This window comes from Balaenoptera musculus, chromosome 4 (assembly GCF_009873245.2).
Source record: "Balaenoptera musculus isolate JJ_BM4_2016_0621 chromosome 4, mBalMus1.pri.v3, whole genome shotgun sequence".
Lineage (NCBI taxonomy): Eukaryota > Metazoa > Chordata > Mammalia > Artiodactyla > Balaenopteridae > Balaenoptera > Balaenoptera musculus.
This window is the reverse complement of record NC_045788.1, coordinates 15,251,133-15,271,498: the sequence shown is the minus strand read 5'-3', so window position 1 is coordinate 15,271,498 and position 20,366 is coordinate 15,251,133. Positions and strand designations below refer to the sequence as shown.

Sequence of the window (20,366 nt, the reverse complement as noted above, 5' to 3'; positions counted from 1 at the left end):
CTTTACATTCCCACCAACAGTGTACAAGTGTTCCCTTTTCTCCACATCCTTGTCAACATTTGTTATCTTTGGTCTTTTTGATTATAGACATTCTGACAGGTGTGAGGTAATATCTCATTGTGGTTTTGATTTGCATTTTCCTGATGATCAGTAATACTGAGCACCTTTTCATGAGCCTGTTGGCTATCTGCATTTCCTCTTTGGAAAAATGTCTATTTAGTTTTTCTGACCATTTTTTAATTGGGTTGTTTTGTTTTTTTGATGTTGAGTTGTATAAGCTCTTTAAATACATTGAATACTAACCCCTTATTGGTCATATCATTTGCAGACATCTTCTCCCATTTAGTAGTTTGTCCTTTCATTTTGTCAATGGTTTCTTTTGCTGTGCAAAAGCATTTAAGCTTAACTAGGTCCCATTTGATTATGTTTGCTTTTGTTACCTTCGCTTTAGGAGATGGATCCAAAAAAAACATTTCTGCAATTTATGTCAAAGAGTGTTCTGCCTATGTTTTCCTCTAAGAGTCTTATAGTACATGGCTTTACATTTAGGTCTTTAATCCATTTTGAGTCTATTTTTGTATATGGTGTTCGAGAATGTTCTAACTTCATTCTTTTACACATAGCTGTTCAGTATTCCTAGTACCACTTATTGAAAAGAACAAGACAACAATGTCCACTCTCGCCTTTTTTATTCAGCATAGTTTTTGAAGTCCTAGCCACAGCAATCAGAGAAGAAAAAGATATAAAAGGAATCCAAATTGGAAAGAAAGGAGTAAAATTGTCACTGTTTGCAGATGAAATGACACTACCCATAGAAAATCCTAAAGATGCCACCAGAAAACTACTAGAGCTCATCAATGAATTTGGTACAGTTGTAGGATACAAAATTAATATACAGAAATCTATTGCATTTCTATATGCTAACCGCATACTATCAAACAGAGAAATTAAGGAAACAATCCCATTTACCATTGCAGCAAAAAGAACAAAATACCCATGAATAAACCTACCTAAGAAGGTTAAAGACCTGTACTCAGAAAACTATAAGACCCTGATTAAAGAAATTGAACATGATGGAAACAGATGGAAAGATATACCATGTTCTTGGATTAGAAGAATTAAAATTGTTAAAATGACCATACTATCCAAGTCAATCCACAGATTCAATGCAATCCCTACCAAAATACCAATGGCATTTTTCACAGAAGCAGAACAAATAATTTCAAATTTTGTATGGAAACACAAAAGACCCCAAATAGCCAAAACAATCTTGAGAAAGAAGTACAGAGCTGGAGGAATCATGCTCCCTGGCTTCAGACTATATTACAAAGCCACAGTAATCAAAACAGTATGGCACTGGCACAAAAATCAGACACATAGGTCAATGGAACAGAATATACAACCCAGAAATAAATCCACACACTTATGGTCAATTAATCTATGACAAAGGAGGCAAAAATATACAATGGGGAAAGGACAATCTCTTCAATAAGTGGAACCGTTGTTCTGATTTGGGTTCTAGACATTCATTCAAACATTCAACAACTATTTCTTAAGCTCTGAGCTATGTCCTTGGGATTCAGTAGTGGAGCCTCAACTGCTGATTTCATGGAACTCACTCTCTGGTTTTTAATAAGCAATGAGAGAAAGAGAGACTCTAAGTAAACAAACCATGGAGCCAGACAGGGAGACATCCCAAGCAAGCCACGAAAGTCAAAAAGAGGGCAACAAATGTCCCCTGGAAATCTCCAGAGATGAAGGTTGCTTCTCACTTTTCTCTCTGTGTGAAATACACACACACACATGCAACATGTTCCTAAACATTTGGGTTATAATCCCAAATAAATGTTCATTGAACAGTCCTAAAAGCATAGACCACGTGGTGGCAGCACAGTAGAGGCAGCTTTGTAAAACCTCAAAGCTAGCATTAGCCAGAATGCTAGGACTGGGTTGGGAGTGCTTCTAACACCTGGCACCTGCTCCTTGTTCTCACCCACTCACAACTTACTCTGTGTGCCTTAACAGGTCAGATGAATACAGAGGCAAATGGGAGGTCTCCCTCCTGTGCTCCAGGAGCTCATTGTCCAGATACACCTAATTGCCAGGGCAAGGAGCGGCGTTGTCAACACGGTGGCCCCAGGGTCCAGGGATCCAGGGCACCGTTCTGGAGATGGAGGTGCTGACATTCAGAGCCTCATTGCTCCTTCTCTCCCACGGGGCATTAGGTTTAGGATAAAATGATCCTTAGGAGCGGCTGGTTTGAGGAAGGTACGCCTTTTACTGGTGCTTCCTCTCTCGCTGGGCATGTCTGTGGCGACACCTATGACCCCACAGATTGTGCCCAAGAGGAGGGATCTGGGTCTAGAGAGGGTAGGGAGGGCAAGAGATGCACAAGATGACAGTAGAGCCTGTCTGCGCACACACGGTCCACCACACCCTGGCTCACCCCCCACCTCCTTTCCTTTCCACCCTCTCGGATGGCCAGGTTGAGTGTGCACCTGAGGGTGCACCTCTCAGGAGGTGGAGGAAGGGACTAGCATTTAGGTTTAAAGACCAGAAACGAATATCCCCTGATAATTTCACGTCATTTTCTGGATTCAAAGGAGGGGTAGAGTGGGGAAGACCGACGTAGAGGGGCAATGAGACAGGGCCCGATTCGGGGGCCTCTCTGAAGCACGGCGAGGCGGTTCTCTCCCCGCCCAGGTGCGGGCTCCGGGTGGGTGGACTGGCGCCCCCCAGCCCCTTAGGCCCCGAATGACATCAGAGGCTGAGGAGCGCGCAGAGCGCAGGCGCGGGCGGAGAAGAGAGGTGGGAGGGGGGCCGACTCGTGCGGCGAGGGAGAGCGCTCCTCCGCCCTACGCGCAGTCCTTGCGCCCCGCTCCGCCCGTGCCTCGCTGTTCGCGCCGCGCCTCGGGCGTCCAGAGCGCGCCCCTCGGCACCGCATCAAGCGCCGCCCGCGGCAGCCCAGCCCCAGCCTTCCTCCTCCTCCTCTTCTTTCTTTCTCCTCCTCCTTCTCCTCCGCCGCCGGACACGCAGCCGCAGGCCGGGGCCGGGACGCAGCTGGGGAGTCAGGGACGCGCGCAGCCAGCCCTTCCCCCTCCGGCTCCCGCACCGCCGGCCGCCTCCCCTCGCCCTCCTCCTCTCCCCTCCCTGCTCCTTCGCTTCTCCTCCTCCTCCTCCTCCTCTCCCAGCCCAGGCTGCCAGCACCATGTCCGCAGGGGGAGATTTTGGGAACCCACTGAGAAAATTCAAGTTGGTGTTCTTGGGGGAGCAGAGTGGTAAGTACCCCTCTTATTCTCTTGGCTTGGCGTCGAGTCTAACCCCCGCCAAATCATCCACCCGATTGGGACCCCGGCCCCGGCTCGGAAAGGCCCCTCGGTGCCTGGGTAGAGGGGAGGTTTGGGGATGAGAGGTCGGGGCCGGCTCGGGCGGGGCCGGGCAGGGGAGGGGCCAAGGGTAAGGGCCGAGGAGACGCTGGGGCCGGAGGTGGGGGTGAGGGTGGGATCTGGGGTGGGGGCTCGGGGTGCGGGTGCAGGTGCGGCGTTGCGGGGGGGCCGGTGGGCGGCGGCTCGCTCAGCGGCGCCGGCCGAGGCGTGAAGGCTCCGGGCTCGCTGGCTCGCTGGCTCGCTCGCACTGCGGCACCGGCTGCGGGCGACCGCGCAGGTGGCGGGGCGCCGGCGAGGGTCGCGGGGAGGACGGCGCCCCTCTTTGGAGAACGAGACGGGACTGGCGTCTGGCCGCTCCCCACCCCGCGGCACCGGAGGGGTTCCCTGGGGCCCCTGCCTGGAACCGTAATTACGGGCACGTCCAGATCCCGGGGCAGACGGCCGCGGGCGGGGGGAGACCCACAGATGTCTTCTCTGAAAACAGCGGGTGCAGGTCGTGGGAGAACAGGGCGCCTACCTCCCCTGGCTTACGTCCGACTGGGCACAGAAGGTTCTAGACCCGTTGCCCTTCGCCAGTGTGTATTAGCCCCTATGGGGCTCAGAGAGCTGGGCGATGACAGCAAGGGTTCCCCAGTGCGAGGCAGATTTGGGGGATGGTACGGGGCGCCTCACACCAAGAGCCATGAAGCCCAGGGCTGGGCAGAGAAAGGACCAGGCGACACGCCCTGCCTGGCTTCCCAGCACCCCTCCCGAGAGCGTTGGCGGCGGATTCTTCCCACCCCCCAGCTCACCGCCCTTCTTGGGGGAGGGGAGGTCACCGTGGCAGCGGGCCAGGGGCCGGGGAGAGGGGGAGACAAATGGCTTCCGTGCTGCCCAGCAGCCTCCCCAGGGAAAGCATCTCTGAAATCCAGGTTAGTCCCGAGGTGGAAAGACCAGGCTGAAGAGCATGGACCCTCTGACACTTGCAGGAAGGAGTGGTTTTCAGAGCATCCCTCCAGAGGCCTCTCACCTGGGGCTGCAGGGAGACCAGCTGGGCCCTGACCAGCTCTGCTGTGGGAGAAGGCCGTCTCTGGGAGCAGGACCAGCAGCTCTAGCGCTACAGACCAGTCCAGTTCACCTGGTTTGGTGCCTGTCTGTACAAGGGGCCAAGACACACACAACCTTGGGAGGACCTGGTGGGCTCCGGGAGCAGTGCTGCTGTGATGTGTGTACCTATGGGTTGTGGACGTCACATAGCAGCCTCCTGCCTGCTGCTGCTCATTACAGCTCAGAGAAGGGTGTCAGAAGGTGGTCAAGTTCTGACATGGGTTTTGGGGCCAGGCTGGGCGTTTCAGAACAAAATCAACTCAGGCAGCCAGCCCTGTGTCCTGGACTCTGAGTTTCTGATCTTAGTAGATTCCAGTTTCACAAAACTAACTTTTCCTTGTGCCTAAAGGGATTTGGGGGGTGGGGGTGGTCTTCACATCCCAGTGCTATTCTTAGCGGGCCTAGAGCCCTGGGAGTTGAATTCTTAGCTGTGTTCCCTTGAGCAGATTTCAAAGCCTCTCTGAGCCTTAGTTTCTGTAAGATGGTTGCCTAAGGGCAGTTCTCTTACCCCTTCATGTTTCCTCAGTGTCTCTCAAAGGGCCTGGACCATGGGAGGTTCCCAACAAACACTTGTTTATTCCAAGTCTGAACATGCTTCAGCAAAAGACCAGGGGTTTGATGAGGAGAATGTCTCGTGTGTTTGAGCGAAAACTTTGGGCTCCCACGGAATCTCTGATGGGCTGAGGCCCCTACTGAGCCCTGCAAACCCCCTTTGCCCCTAAAATCACAGAAATGAGACCTGAAGGCCTCAGAGAGTGAGCCCCCACCTCTCCAGCATGTTTATATGGGAAGTTCGAGCCCCAGGGTTGGGGTGTGGACCCAGAGTCCTATTGTGAGTTGTTAACCCTTCTGGGACTGGAACCACATCTCCTGTTCCCAATCACTAACATGCCCTTGGGAAATAAGGTGACCTTGATTTGGGGAAGCCAAGAATTGGGGAGCTTTCCTGATAGGGGGTTAGGGTTGCCATACTCTGGCCAGACTTGTGGCTGGGTTGGGTGACCCGGTGGGGATACCAGGCTAGTTGGTTGGGAGCATGCTTTCTGGGCCCTTTGAACATGGTCATTAGGGAAAAAGGCACTGCCATCAGTGAGATTGGCTATTAGCCACTCTGGTCCCTTCTGGCAGGGAGCCCTAGGACCCTGAAAAGCCTCTTCCCATTTTGTTGTGTCATTAGTGGGTTGTTTACCTTTAATTTTACAGAGCTTTTGGGGTCCCTGAGTTAGGCAGGAGACATGTGCATCCCTGAGCCTGGTGGGACAGAGGAATTGCCACCGCAGCCATGGCTTCCATCTTGCCTGCATGCACTTTTACATGTGTTGGTCCTTTGTGCCCGCATCCTCTACAGCCTGTGTGGTGGAGGGAATTCTGAATTCCCACTGAATTCTGGCCATCACCTCCACCCTGGGTCTCCCTCCCTGTGTGACCTTGGAGGTACCTCCCTTTCTGTACACAGGGAACTTGGGTCAGCTGAGCACAACAGGGACTTCTAGAACAGCATGGGCTGGCCTATATGAGCTGAGTCCCCTGGAAAGGGGCCAGGGGAAGGAGCTGGCCTTCTCCTGTTTCCTGTGCCTGGCTTACTGGTAGCATCTCTCAAGGCCAGTGGGCGAGGACAGCTGGATCCCAGAGAGGAGTGCCCGGCCTGGAGCCCAGTGATGAGGAGGGTGCCCAGGACCTGATAATCCCAGGGGCATCGGGCCTTCAGAGATTCCAGGGACCTGGTTTGGGTGGGAAGCCTTGAGGAGCCACTCTGGAGAGAATACCTCTAGCCCATGAGAGAGTACCCCCTCCTAGCAGCAGAATGATTGCCTTACTGTGGAGCATGGAATACAGGCTGGCCAGTATCAGCCTGGCAGGGGGAGGGATTGTGGAGAGGTTGCTGTGGACCCAGGATGAAGGATTTCCTTGCAGTGGGGAGGCTGTGCAATCCTGCTGGGTCTCAGATGGCTCTCTGGGCCTGCTGGCCTTGCCCTTGTGCTGATGGCAGTGGAGGGGGAAAGAGGGGGTGATGCACACCAGTCCCGACTTGGGCACTTGGTGGCATCCAGAGAAGGCAGGCATGAGCAGATAACTGAGGAAGGAGCTCGACCTGGGGGACACAGCCCTCCTCCTGAGTTCTGATGGCGTTCTGTGGGGCTCCAGCTTCACGCAGGGCTTCTCCGAGTGTGTGTGGCAGGGAGGGGGAAGTGGGCTGTGTCTGCTGCACTCTGGCCTCTGCTCACCTCCCTTCCCTGAGACTCCTCCAGCCGGAGCAGGAAGACTGATGGACACAAATTTGGTCTCCTTCCCCAGGCTGAGGCCAGTAGGCCAGCTTCTCCCTCTGACCAGCCACCTTCCTGTCCTCCCCTGGCAGTTGTGTTGCTGGAGGTGCCATCCATGCCGAGCACGATGTGAGTGGCATCCCTGGACTCGTGCAGCATGGTGACCCTGCAGGCAGCTTTGGTTGTTTACTCATTCGTTCAACCATCCCTCTCTCCCTCCCCCACCCGCCTCTCTCCCTTCCTCCTCCCAGCATCCATTTATTCATTCAATCAGATCTTTGAGTGTATCCCTGCCTCGTGGAACTTATAGTCCACTGGGGAGCACAGACATCTGCAGATATAATTACAGTAAAGGTCTGCGAGGGCTGTGACGAGGGAGGAACAGCTGCTGTAGAAGCACATAGCAGGGCGTCCTGCCCACCTTTGGGGGCAGGTGTCAGAGGCACCTTCTAAAGGCTTCAGAGGGGGAGACACTTCTATAGGCAGCATGCTGGTACTCCTTCTTTGGGCTGAGTGCAGGGAGTAGGTCTTGCAAGGGGCCCACCCTCTCCAGGGAGCTTTGTCTGCTCTTCTCCCCGCTTCATAGAGGAAGTGTGTGGGGTGGGGAGCAGGAGGACAAGGGTGACCCGCAGGCGTCTGGCTGCTACTGCTGAGAGGGAAGGGGCTGTCCCTCCACTTTCATCCCCGTCCTCACTGCCAGGAGGGCTCCCGCTCCCCACCTGCGGCTGGGCCCTGCCTGACCCCTGCCTTCCCCCCACCCACACTGCTACAGCCACACAGGGAGCCCACCGCTGGCCTGGTGGTTGTGCCTGAAGCCCATCGCAGAAGTTGGTTCCTCCCAGACCTGCTGGCCCTGCTGTGCCCAGCCTAGCTGGGCACTCACCATGGTGGAGCTTTGTTTTTTTCTGAACATTTTTAGAAACAATCACATGCTGCCCCAAGACCTCTGTTGTCTTGGTTACTCAGGATTTTAAAATGCTTATTAACTTCTTTTAGGTACAAAAACCCTAACTGAATTTTAAGCCCCTTAAGGACAAATTTCAGCACCTTAAGGTGACTAGTCATCTTAGTCATCCTTCCCCCTTCTCCGCCTGCAGGAGGTTTGTGCTCATTAAATATCTCATTTGAAAGTGATGAGAGATCTTTGCTGTGTGGGATTTGCTGATGGCCCATCAGTAGATTGAAAGCGACAGGAGTCAAGGCCGCTTTGGAATAGGATTCTTCATCCTGACACCTGCCGCTTTCTCAAGCCAGAGGATTTTTATCTGCAACACTTACAGAGTCTTTCATAGAGGATTGGCTCATTTAGCCTTGGTCATGCCCACCTCACCGTTCATCTCACGGAAGCTGAATTTCTCAGGGCACCCCCATCCCCACCACCGTCTCTGCAGAACTTTGAGAAGCAGCAAGGCCACCAGAGGTGGGGCGGAAGGGACACATCCAGACCCGGCAGAGCTCACTTTGAGATCTGAAGTGAATCACCAAGTGGCTCTGTGCCTCAGCTTCTTGGTCCTGCTTTCTCTCTTCCCAATTTTTCTCCCTGCCTCAGTGGCTGGAACGAGAGAGGGAACCTTGGATGTCAGGTGCAGGCCCAGAACCTTTGCTTTATTTGTTTAAAGAGCTGGGTGTGAGATCAGACAGACAGACACCAAGATGAGAATTAACCTGTACTTGGTATAAGAGAAAAGCAGCACCCTCAGTGCTGATGATAGATGCTCGAGAACTAGCCAGAAGAGAAAAAAGAAACTGTGAGAACACGTTCTGGTGGTGCAGGTGTAACAGTAATTACCATCGTTTGCATGGTCTGATTATCATTATCATTTGCAGCCTCCAAATTATAATGAATACCATTAAAATATAACAGAATAAGCTCATTGTCCTTTTGTTACTTATTAAATCCCCAAAATCAGCCCATGAATATTTATCCTAATAGGTGTTGCCTTGACATTGCAAGCTCGCCCAGGGCAGGCCTGAGGGTGGTACCATCTGTGTCCCATCCAGGCTGCAAAGTGCCCCTGTCCTCCCCAACCGTTCTTCCACTGTTGCAGAATGAATGAGCCTTTGAATGTGCAGGGCTTTCTGGTCTCAGTGTAAATCATTTAGAGAAACTGATGGACAGACCCATTGGGGAAGGTGAGGAAAGGTTAGGTGGAACAGCAAAATTCATAAACATTGGGGGTGGACTACTGTACTGGGCATTTCCTCCACTGTCTGTCTGTGTATCTGGCTGTCATCCTTTTCCATTTCTCACCACAGAGAAGATGGGGGAGGTTGCCAGGGAGAAGTACCTGACGCACCCTGAGATGGGCAGCTTTTGTTAGAGCCCAAAAGACAGGCTGCCGGGAAATGGGGCTGCAGGCAGGGCTGGGCACTTAAGCCCTGAGGGGGCCGCGATGATGAGGAAGCCAGTCTCTGCTTCCTGGAACAGGGCAGGAAAGGATGCAGATTCCTAACGCCTGAGGACTCCTAAGAGAGCTTCTTTACTGAACTTGAAATTTCCAATTCCCTTTTTTATTTCGGTAACTTTGGCCCTGAACTAAGTGGGATCTTTTTTAAAAAGTAAATTTTCACTACCGTGAATATGTTATCATTTTAGTAAAATGATTTATTTTTAGTAGAAAAGCATATTTATCCTGGTCTCTTGGTAACAAAGCCGGTGGAAGCCTGAGTGACTCGGCCAGGTGCCACCTGTTCCCGGGGGGTGACATACCCAATGGACAGACCAGGGTTCAGGAGAAAGCAGATGATACCTCACCCCTGAGGGCAGAATGGAGCCTTTACAGTAAAGGTTACCTCTATAAAATGCATTAAAAGAGTGGCAGCCTAGAGCTCCAGCAGGACCGGCGAGGGAGGAAGACTTCATTTGGGTGCGCTCCGTGCTGGAGACCACAGCTTTCTTCCAGGGCCTGGGCAGTCGGGGGATGGGCTTGTTGCTTTAGTGGGGTTTCCCTCGAGAAAGGGGTTTCCAGTGTTGGGATAACTGGCTCACCCATTTCCCCCTGTGGCTGGAGATGAGGTGAGGGCAGGTCACAGAGGCTGGCTCGGCCAGGAGCTGGGACTTTATCCCGAGGGCAGCGGAGAACTGGTGGAGGATCCTCAGCTGGGGAGTGGCCTGGTCACATCGCCGCTGGGGGAGGATCTGTCATTCTAGGGGCTTGGAGAGGAGGGTGGATGAGGAGGGGTCCAGTCCTCCCCCAGTTAACCCAGGGGGAATTTGGGAAAACCCACTGTGCCCGAGGCTCCACACAGGCATTGTGATCTTCCTAGCACCCTGTGGATAGACGTGGGGTTCACCCTGTTTTGCAGGCCGGGAGGCAGAGGCTCAGAGAGAGCTGGTCACGTCCAAGGGCTCTCTGCTCGTGTGGCAGGATTGGAATCCGAACCCAGGTCACCATGAGAAACCATGGACTGTTGGGCCTCGTGCCTCAAAGGCAGGCCCAGGCCCAGGCGGAAACGAGGTCCGCCGTAAATGCCTCCTAGGGAATTACGTGCCACGCTCTCTGCTGAGGAGGAGCCTGTAAGCACAGCGTGGGGGTGGGCGGGAGGAGGCCTTTGACTCCCCCAGGCTGGCGAGGGGCGCTGGGTGCCTGAGCCGGGAGGAGGGCAGTAGGCTCTCGGAAGGAAGCAGGGTGTCCTCGTGGGAGGCTGACGGAGCTGGGTTGCATAGCAGGCACTCCGTTCTCATACAGGGTGAGCTGCTTATCTGGGATGGTTTGAAGGGAGCTGATAGGGATGGGGGCACTAAAGTCCTCTAAGTCGGCCTGCAGCCCACTGCCATGGAGGAAGGACCCTCCCCAGGTTCTAGCTGAGAACTCATTACTCAGAAGGGAAGAACCAGTCGCACTGAGAAGCTGGTTCCTACCTGCTCTGGGGGTAGCCCTTCCTCTGGCCTCATTCTCCCTCCAGGGCTGGAGATATCAGGGCCCTGGAGACCCTGATGCTGTCTAGGGTCTGCCACCAGCTGACCGTGTGGTTGGATTAGCCCCAGCCCATCTTTCGCTTTCTCGATATGTCCCTGGAGGCTAGTGGACTTGGTGATCACTAGGGCCAGTGGAGCTCTAAGTGGTTCTGTAATTCAACACCAGCTTAGAGTATGATGCCAAGCCAGTAACACTCCCAGCTGGGCACGGCACAGGTCAGAGGGGCTGCAGGGATGAATGCATGGGATCAGGGCCTCTGCCAACTGTTTCCCCTGGAACTGCCCTGGGCTCCAGTGCAGGGTCCTCTCCAGTTTGCCACCTCTTCTCTTGGCCAGCATTCTAGGCCCACCTCCCTGGGCCCAGCCTTACCTACTGTGCCCTTAGGGTGCTCTGGTTCATTTCTTCTGATGATGTGTTTGGCTCAGGTTGCCAGGCAACAGAGATGGAGCTGTTTTGCCCTTCCTGCTGACAGGCATTTATCCCATACAGAGGACAGCAGAATGGGTGACAGCTCCCAGGTACTCCTACTCCAGGACACTTCCTTCTGTAGCCAGGTGGGTGGGTGGTAAGCGGGGAGGGCTGGGAAGGGGCCAGAGCCACGAGGGATATGCGGTGTCCCCAGTAGACCAGTCCCAGCTCCTATTCCAGCTCCATCACCAACGGCATCCTCTTGAGCCCTGGGCTTCCACCCCAGCCTGGCCCTCTCTGTCTGGGTGTTGGGATGTAACACCCAGACAGAGAGGGTCCTCAGAAATGAGGACCCCCGGTGCTCATTTCCCTCCAAGACAGTAGGGTCTTTATGACCTTGTTGGACTTTCAAGATGTGTCTAATACATCAATATGTGGCACATGCTAAATGCTCCAGTAAGAGGTAATTTTGTCGGTGAAATAGTGACGGCACCCCCCCTCCCCCGCTGCTCGTAGATGTATGAGGGGAAGAGAAGTAGGGGTGCAAGGTTTGGAGAATCACTGATGGACCGTTTTTGTGTAGTGAGCTGCAGGGCAGCGTTCTTGTGATCTGACAGGTAGAGCTGCTTATCCATTTTGTAGATGAGGGAAGTGAGGCTCTGAGAGGCGAAGATGTTTACACAGGGTGCGGGACCCAGAAGCTGCTATTGCTGAGCTGGGAAGGACCCCCGGGTCTCTGACTCACTGGCCAGCGTTTTCCCTGCTGCCTGGCCTGGCAGGGAGGGGGACAGACTCACCCTGACCCACTGTGGCCCCACAGCTGCTCACAAGCAGAGCACCTCAAGTTCACTGCCACTGTCCTTCCCTGAGGACACGGCCCAGGGACTGCAGGCTGGAGGGTCTGCGGTGTTGTGAGTGGGACAGTTCTTGGACCGAGGTAGGTGGATCATAAGCCTCAGCCAGTGTTGATGTGAGTATTAACTACACAAGCAAGGCTGCGGGTGTGGTCTGCTGGGGAATCAGGGGAGGCTTCCCGGAGGAGGTGGTGCACAGTGAGCAGGAATTCACTGGCAGGTGAGGGAGGCATCATGAGCAGAGTGCCCAGCTGTGCCAAGGCTGAGGGCTGTGATGGGCATGGACCTTCCAGGGAATTGGGTATCCTTCACGTGGCTGGGCTCTGGCGTGGTTGGGGGAACGTGGTGGGAGGAGTTGCACCTGGGGAAGCAGGGTCAGGCCACACACAGGAGTCTGAGTCTTCCCTGCAGGCAGCTGGGACCCAGTGGGGGGCTTCAACCAAGGAGGGACATGCTTATGGGTTAGAAGACAAGGCTATGGCCCACTTGCAGGCAGGAGATCCAGGTGGCCTGAACCAGGCCGGCTGGGAACATTCAGAGGATGGAATTTAGAGGAGGCCTTGTGACAGGTATCAGCTTGAGCTTCCTTCCAGCCCTGAAGTTCACCTCTGCTGGGAATGTACATTTTCTTGATCCTTTCTCTGTTGACTGAGGACTCAGGAACAGTGAAGGGTTATAGAGGAGGGACTTCTGTCCTTCTCTGCAAGACCACACTGTCCCCAGATGTACCCAAACTGGCTGCCTTAAGCTCCTCTGCCCTTCCAACCTCCACAATGCCCTGGGTGCTCCGGGACTGCTGGCAGCCCTTCCAGACTCTTCCCGTCTGCCAGCTGCTCAGGGCAGGTGTACACCTGGAGAGGAGCGGGCCGCTGGGTGTGTGAGCTCCTGCCTCTTGTGCAGCCTCCTGCCACTGCCTCCCTTGCTGGGCTTCTCTTCCAGCAGACACTGGACTCCCTTCCTTTGCTTTCTTCCATAGATTCCCTTGCTCTTCTCTGCCAGCTTCCAGCTCCCCAGCCAGCTCAAGCGTCCCTGAGGACTTGAGGGAGGACTGTGTGGGGAAGAGCTTCCCTCCCCGCCTTGGAAACAGAAACCTAGTCTTAAGCTGGCTGTGCAAAAGGCAAAGGGTGGGAGCCAGGGAGCTGGCGTGGAGACAGGGGGCTGCCTTCCTGAACCTGGCCCCCACCCGCAGGCCCGCTCATGGTCTGATGGTCTGTTCTCAAGGCCTGAAACGCCACCCTCCAAAGCCCTGGTAACCTCTGCTCCCTGCCCCTCATGTCTTCTGCCCGTGGAGGTTACTGAGCCCCACCTGGGTATTCCTTTGCCGGGGTAGCTGGTAGGGGGAGAATATCCTAATTAAGCCTCGTCAGTGGTCACAGCACGGTTCAGTGGCCCCTGTGGGCAGGGCCATGGTAATGGTCTGTGAGGTCAGAGTGGGTAAGGAGACCTGTGCCCTCGGCTGGTGCTCAGCAGAGGTGTCACCCCTGCCCGGAGCTGCTGGCCTAGAGAAAAGGGCCTGGAAGCTGGCCGCAAGCAGCTCAGCCCAGCTTTGACCTGTTCGAAACCCCGCTGGGTACCCCCGTTGCCCCCATCCCGGGGCAGAAGCAGGACCAAGAGACACATCCCTGGTTCGGGACTGCAGAGCTGCGAGTGTGACCTCCTCATGGGCGTCAGGTCCCTCTAGGGGAGGCGTGCGGATTCCGAGAGAGGTAGAGAAAATGTTCTGTTCTGACCCTGTTGACGAGCGGGGAATAAACATCACACAGACTGAAGAGGGTAAAGTGAAGCATTCAAACACACATTTCTTGTGTATTTCCCCATCCAGTGAAGGAGAGGGGGGAGTCGGGAAGTGCAGGGAAGAGAGGGCCATGGAGGCACTGAGGGGAGGCCCCCCCACCAGACGCAGCTGCCGGAGCGCACCTTCACAGGCCTGTTGGCCGCCACGCGCTGTGGCCTTGGGAAAGCCCGGGTGGCGGAAGGCTCTAGGCAATGGTGCTCTCCGTCCCGGGGCCCCGACCAAATAGAATTAAAGGGTCCTGTGGAGGCACTGATTCCTGTTGGGGCACAGGAGTGACGGGACTAATTCTGTATTCATGTGGAGGATGAGCTGAGGGGTGGGGGCTGCAGCTGTGAGGAGGCCGACGACCCTCGCCAGGCAGAGCAGGAGTGGAGAGAAGGGCTCTCGCCTCGGCCCCGGGAGATGAGGGGGGCGTTCTTCAGCTCCACGGCCCCAGTGCTGCAACACCGGGCCTCCATGAGCAGACGGAGCCTCGTCTCTCCGTCCCCAAGGCCAGCTGGCTCTGCCCCACTGGGACCCTGCAGTTCCCAGACTGGGGTGCTGCAAGTAGGGTCAAGCCTTGGGGCCAGGAGATTATTAGGTTCTGCTCTTCTCTGTGTAGAGAGCACCTCTGAGAAGGGTTTATTTTTAGGGGAAAAAAAAAGCCGCTCTCAGATTAGCCACTTATTTTAGGGATATTAGCAGATCCTACTTGTAGCACCAGGATCCGGAAATTCTCCCCGGATTCTAATCCATCACTCCCCCACATCCAGCCAAAGCACTGCCGGCTGCTGCCCACGTCAGAATGTGAAATGCAGGCCTGGAAAGGTGCCCTGCCAGCCCACCCACCCTGGTTCTCTCCCACCTGCATCAGAAGAGGGCAGAACCCCAGGTGTTGGGCCAGAAGAGCCAGCTCCTCCCCTTTCTCCGTCATGGAGCCGAAGGGTCCTCTAAGCCAGAGCTCTGGTCTGGACAGCAGTGTCCACTCATCTGTCCACCTCACCTCGGGGGCTGGAAGTGCTGTGGGAAATGTATGGTGAGGTAGTCACAGCCCCTGCCCACCACAGCCTCCGTGCAGGGCACCTGGGGCCTTCAGTCCTAAACAGAGAGACCTGCGAGCTTCTGCTGCAGGTGACCAGCCACTAACACCGCCGCAGGAGAGGAGGCAGGGGCTGAGGGAAGAGTAGAGGGGGCATCTTTTAGGGATGTGAGATGGTTTGACAGGTACAACCTAAGGTGACCCTGAATGAGTCACCCCCTTGCCTAGTCCCTTCCCCTTGAATGCAGATGGAACCTGACACTTGGGTCTAGCCAACATAGTATGGCAAAGATGATGGGCTGTCACTCCCATGGTTGTTTCTCTAAAAGACTCCTCTGCTGGCCTTGAAGGCGTGAGCTGCCATGTGGTGAGAGGGCAGTGAGGGGTCATGTGGTGAGGAACTGTGGGTGGCCTCTAGGGGAAAAGCAGCCCCTGGCCGGTAGCCCCCAAGAAGATGGAGACTCAGTCCTCCAGCCACGAGGGACTGAATTTGGTCAGCCACCAGAGACAGGAGCTTGAAAGAGGACCCCGAGCTCCAGAAAGAAACATAGCCCTGCCAATACCATGATTGTAGCCTTGTGAGACTGCGAACAGAGGTCCCAGGAAAGCCGTGCCCAGACTCCTGCCCCAGGGGAATGAGATATAATAAATGTATGTTTTTTTTTAAATTTATTTATTATTTATTTATTATTTATTTTTGGCTGTGTTGGGTCTTCGTTTCTGTGCGAGGGCTTTCTCCAGTTGCGGCAAGCGGGGGCCACTCTTCATCGCAATGCGCGGGCTTCTCACAGTCACGGCCTCTCTTGTTGCGGAGCACAGGCTCCAGACGCGCAGGCTCAGTAGTTGTGGCTCACGGGCCTAGTTGCTCCGCGGCATGTGGGATCTTCCCAGACCAGGGCTCGAACCCGTGTCCCCTGCATTAGCAGGCAGATTCTGAACCACTGCGCCACCAGGGAAGCCCACGTCTGTTGTTTTGATCCACTAACTTTGTGGTATTTGTTACACAGCAACAAATAACTAATACAGATGGGGTGAAGATTTTTCCAGGGAAGACACACCTTAGAGATGTCCTCCTTTTGCAGACAAGGAGTTGGAGCTTCCATGAGGGATATGACCTGCTCCTGGTTAAGCAGCTGGCTGGGGCCGTGGGAGGAGGGAGGCCCCGGGAGTCGGGTCCTGGTTCTTGCTCTGCTACTGCTCTCCCTTCGTGCAGCTTTGAGCAAACCCTCCTGCTTCCTGGGCCTCCAATTTTTCCTCTGTGACGTGAAGGACTGGATCTGATGATCTCTAGGTGCCTTCTTGCCATGACTTGGTATCCTGAGGCCACTGTGATCTGTGATCCTTCTAGAAGCCAGACCTCAGGGCCTTAGTGAGTTTTAATCTCTGCTGCTCCTCCCGTGCTGTGTGTTTCCACTGCGGCTTCAGGAGGCATGATCTTCCTGTCCTGGGCACACTTCCGTAAGCCTGATGGGTTCAGGCAAACCTCTGAAGTGGAGCTCTTGGCTCTGTACCAGGAGTTACTATCTGGCCGTGACCCTGGGGCCATGTGACCCTGGGCAAGCGGCCCCTCTTCTCTGACCGCACATCTCCTAGCTCAGTGAGAGGCTTGGACAAAGTTAGTTCCAGGGTCCTCGATGGCTCACACCCTCTGTGGTGCTGCTTTGGAGAAGGGCTCCTTAAGGACCTGGAGCTTGTGGGATGGGACAAGTGAGCCTGGATACATCTTCTTGGTACCCAGGCATCCAAGTCCAGGGGCAGACCTGGGTGTACGCCCAGTTCCTTGTTCCCCAGCCTGGCCCTCCGGCCACCTCAGTGCCTGGCCAGCAGTCATCTCTGGTCCACAAGGGCTGGAGACAAAGAATCCTCCTTGCCTGCTGGGTGGTCCTGTGCTCACTCTCAGGCCCAGGGGTCCGGAGATCTAGAGTGCATCTTCCACCCCCGAAACAATGGTCCTCGTCTCTAAACTTCACCTGGAAGGCCATGCCTACTCTCCAGGTGAATCTTGAGCAGGTGCCCTTGAGCCCATCCTGAGGGCAGGAGGGGTCTTCTTTCTGTGGACTGAATGGGGAGGTCTCCACATCCACTCTTCCCTCACCAGCTGGCTCTGGACGTGCAGGGGCTGGGATTGTGCCCATTTCCTCTTTGGCAAAGCAGCAAGGTGCACAGAGTGAGCAGGCTGTGTGAGGGTATGCAGGGACAGGAGGGGGCGCTGGGCCCCCACAAGTGCCAGGAACAGCTCCCTGTGCTCGGGGAGGCCTTGGAGTCAGCACCCTTGGTCAGCGCCAGCCCAGCGTTCCTCTGAAGGATGCCATGCCTCCAGCAGCCTGTGACCTTGAGGCCACCTTCCACCTGACCAGGCGAGCTTGATCTCATGGCCAGGCAACAGCTGGGCCCCCTTGGATGGGGGCTGTGGGTCCACTGTCACAAGGCCCTTCTGACTGGACCTCAGCTGATAATCTGGAAAACACAAGCCATGGCTCTCAGCGCTCTGTCCACGCATTGTCACTGCCCCACTGTCCTCTCCCTGTGAATGAGGCTTTTAATAGCAATGCCACCAGCAATTTGCCTTAGGAAGAGAAGTATAAATGTGAGCATGTACGTATATTACTTTGCCAACCTCCATGCTGTGGATGAACCAAGAGTTCCTCTTAGTTAAACTACCAAATTGCATTAACACCAGCCTTGTCAAAAGATCAGCTGGTGGTGGGAATTTAGCATGTGTTTCTTCCTTCTCTCAAACATACATATCCTCACTATGGATGAATTCTTCACAGCACCCATGCAGCTACTCAGACATGTGACATGATTGGCCAGCGTAGGGTCTGACTAGAGTTGGGCTGAGCCTCAAGCCAATTGGAATGGAGTGCATCCTGCCCATCCAGGTCTGGCTGTCCAGGGAAGCCAAGCCAGAGTGTGTGCACCGCAGGCGGGGGCTCCTGTTCTAGCTGGGGGTGGAGAGTGGCTAGCACTCAAAGCTAGCAGGTGCTGATGCTGCTGTTGGGACCTGGAGGGGAGACCCAGCACCTCTTTGAAGCTGAGAAGAGTGTTCAAGATGACTCAGTGAGGTAGAGAGGGTCCAGACAGTGGGTGAGCTGGCCATGGTGGGGAGGAACTCTGCAGCCCACATGAGCTATGTGCTCAGGCTCAGGTGGTTTTCAAGAAATCCTGAAGACATCATCCTTGATGAGGTTCTCAGGTTCGTAGCTAAGACACCAGGGGTACTAGAGAGTTCCCCCACACACCAGGGCTTCTGGTGCCTGCTGGATTGAGAGAGAGAGAGAGTGTGTGTGTGTGTGTGTGTGTGTGTGTGTGTGTGTTTGCATGCATCTAAGTGAGCATGAGCACCTGGTGGTTATGCCAGGGTTCTGCCCACCAAGCTGTCCTGTCCAGGCTTACTCCATCTCCTGGCCTGTGGTTAGAAGGGCTCACAGCAGTTCCCCAATGCCCAGCTAGGTCCCTGTTCTTGGTGAAGACTGTTGATGCCAAGTACAGTTATATTCTATTTCCTTAGGAAAATTTCACATTGACCACAATGTTTAATCAGAACAAGCCATTCCCTGAATGTGTGCAGAATCTGAGACAGGGATATAACACACATATGTATGTGTGTGCATAATTTAAAAAATCATCATATTTCGTTTTTTCCTTTAACTTTTTATTTTGACGTAAGTTTAGGCTTATAGAAAGTTGTAAGACTAGTATGAAGACTTCTCACATGCCTTCCACCCAGAATGTTAACATTTTACTGCTCTTGTGGGATTCATAGCACTTCTGTGAGATAGGCACTTCCACCTCCATTGTACAAATGAGGATGCTGAGCCTCAGAGAGGATAGTAACTAACTCAAGGTCACACAGCAAATAAGTGGCAGAGCCAAGAGTAAAATCCAGGCCTGTCAGTGTGTGTGCTGACCATGTGTGATGTAAGCGTGAGTGTGTAGGTGTCTTGCTCCTTCTGCCCAAAGAACTTCCTTTCTTGTGTTGTAGATCTGCTAGCAAGAAATTGTCTTGGCATCTGACTTCTTTATATCAACTCCATTTTTGAAATATTTTTGCTGGGTATAAAATTCTATGTTGACAATATTTTTCTTTCAGTACTTCAGAGATGTCAGTTCATTTTCTTCTGGTTTGCATGGTTTCTGACAAGGTAACAAAGATTTTTATTCTATGTTTTCATAGGTCTGTGATCCAATATATTCTTGTTATTTCTGTTTAAACAGTCAGTTATCTTTTAAAGAGATTTCAATGATACAAAAGAAATCTTACACATTTTCCCATGTAATGACCATTCCCTGTGTTCACTATTCCTTTATGTGGACTCACATTTCCATCTGGTGTCATTTCACTTTTTCCTGGAGTACTACCTGTACAGGTCTATCAGCTTTTGAGTATTTGAAAAAGTTTTTATTTCATCCTTGTCTTTGGAAGATGTTTTATAGTATATGTCTGAAAGTTACAGAATTCTAGGTTGATAAGTTTTTCTTTCAGGACTGTACAGATATTGCTCCATTGTCTTCTTGCTTGCATTGTGTCTGAGGAGAAGTTGCTGTCTTCTTTATCTTTGTTTCCCTGTATATAGTGTGTCATTTTTCCCTGGCTACTTTTATGATTTTCTCTTTATCACTGATTTGGTGCAATTTGATTATGATGTGCCTTTGTGTGGTGTCTTCTATGTTTCCTTTGCTTGGGGTTCGTTGAACTTTTTGGACCTGTGGTTTACATTTTCTCTCAAATTTGTAATATTTTCAGTAAAACTTTCTTCAAATCCTTCGAGGACTCCAAATACATGTATGTTAGTCTACTTGATGTCATCCTACGGCTCACTAGTGTTCCAGTAATTTATTTCTATTCTTTTTACTTTGTGTTTTATTTTAGATATTACTCTGTCTTCAAGTTCATTGATCTTTTCTTCTGCGTTTAATCTGGGATTAATCTGTAGCTAGCCCATCTAGTGAATTTTTCGTTTCCCACGTTATAGTTTTTACTTCTAGAAGGATGATTTGTGTCTTTTTAAATATCTTCCACATCTCTGTTTAACTTTTTGAACATATGAAATGCAGTCATAATAATTGTTTTTTTAATACTTTTGTTTGCTAATTCTAACATTTGTGTCAGTTTCGACTGATTTTTTTCTCCTTATTAAGAATTTATTTTATTGCTTCTTTTCATGCCTGGTAATTTTTTATTGGATGCTAGACATTGTGAATTTTGTCATGTTGTGTATTGGATGGTTTTTGTATTCCTATAAATTCTTAGGATTTGTTAGCTGGGACTGGAGTGGTGCTCAGTCTGGGGCTAATTATTTCCCACTCTTGAGGCACAGCCCTTCAGAGTTCTCTCCCAATGTCCCATGAATGAGGAAGCTTTTCACTCTGGCTGGTAGGAACAGGCACTATCCCAGGCCTATGTAGATGCCAGGTACTGTTTCCTTTTTAATCCATTTGGGTGGTTCTTTCCCAAGTCTTGAGCAGTTTCTTTACACACCTTTGCTGATCAGTCCTCAGCTGAAGACTTAAGGGAGCCGCTTCGCAGACCTCTGGTGTTCTCTCTCTCTCTGTGCACCTCTTTCCTCTCTTGTGAACTTCAGCTGCCTTGTTTTCTGCAGACTCTCAGCTCTATCTCCCCATTCCCTGTGCC

At 52.9% G+C, this 20,366-nt stretch overlaps 1 protein-coding gene across 1 annotated transcript in view; it reads left to right on the top strand.

The window, feature by feature from the left end:
• Positions 1-2,848: 2,848 nt before the first annotated feature.
• The window catches only part of RAB6B (RAB6B, member RAS oncogene family), a 59,641-nt gene continuing 42,123 nt past the window's right edge, over positions 2,849-20,366 (top strand). The window contains exon 1 of the mRNA XM_036851792.1: positions 2,849-3,278. Within this exon, the coding sequence (XP_036707687.1) occupies positions 3,209-3,278 (70 nt within the window). The 5' untranslated portion in view covers positions 2,849-3,208. The remainder of the gene's footprint in view (positions 3,279-20,366) is intronic.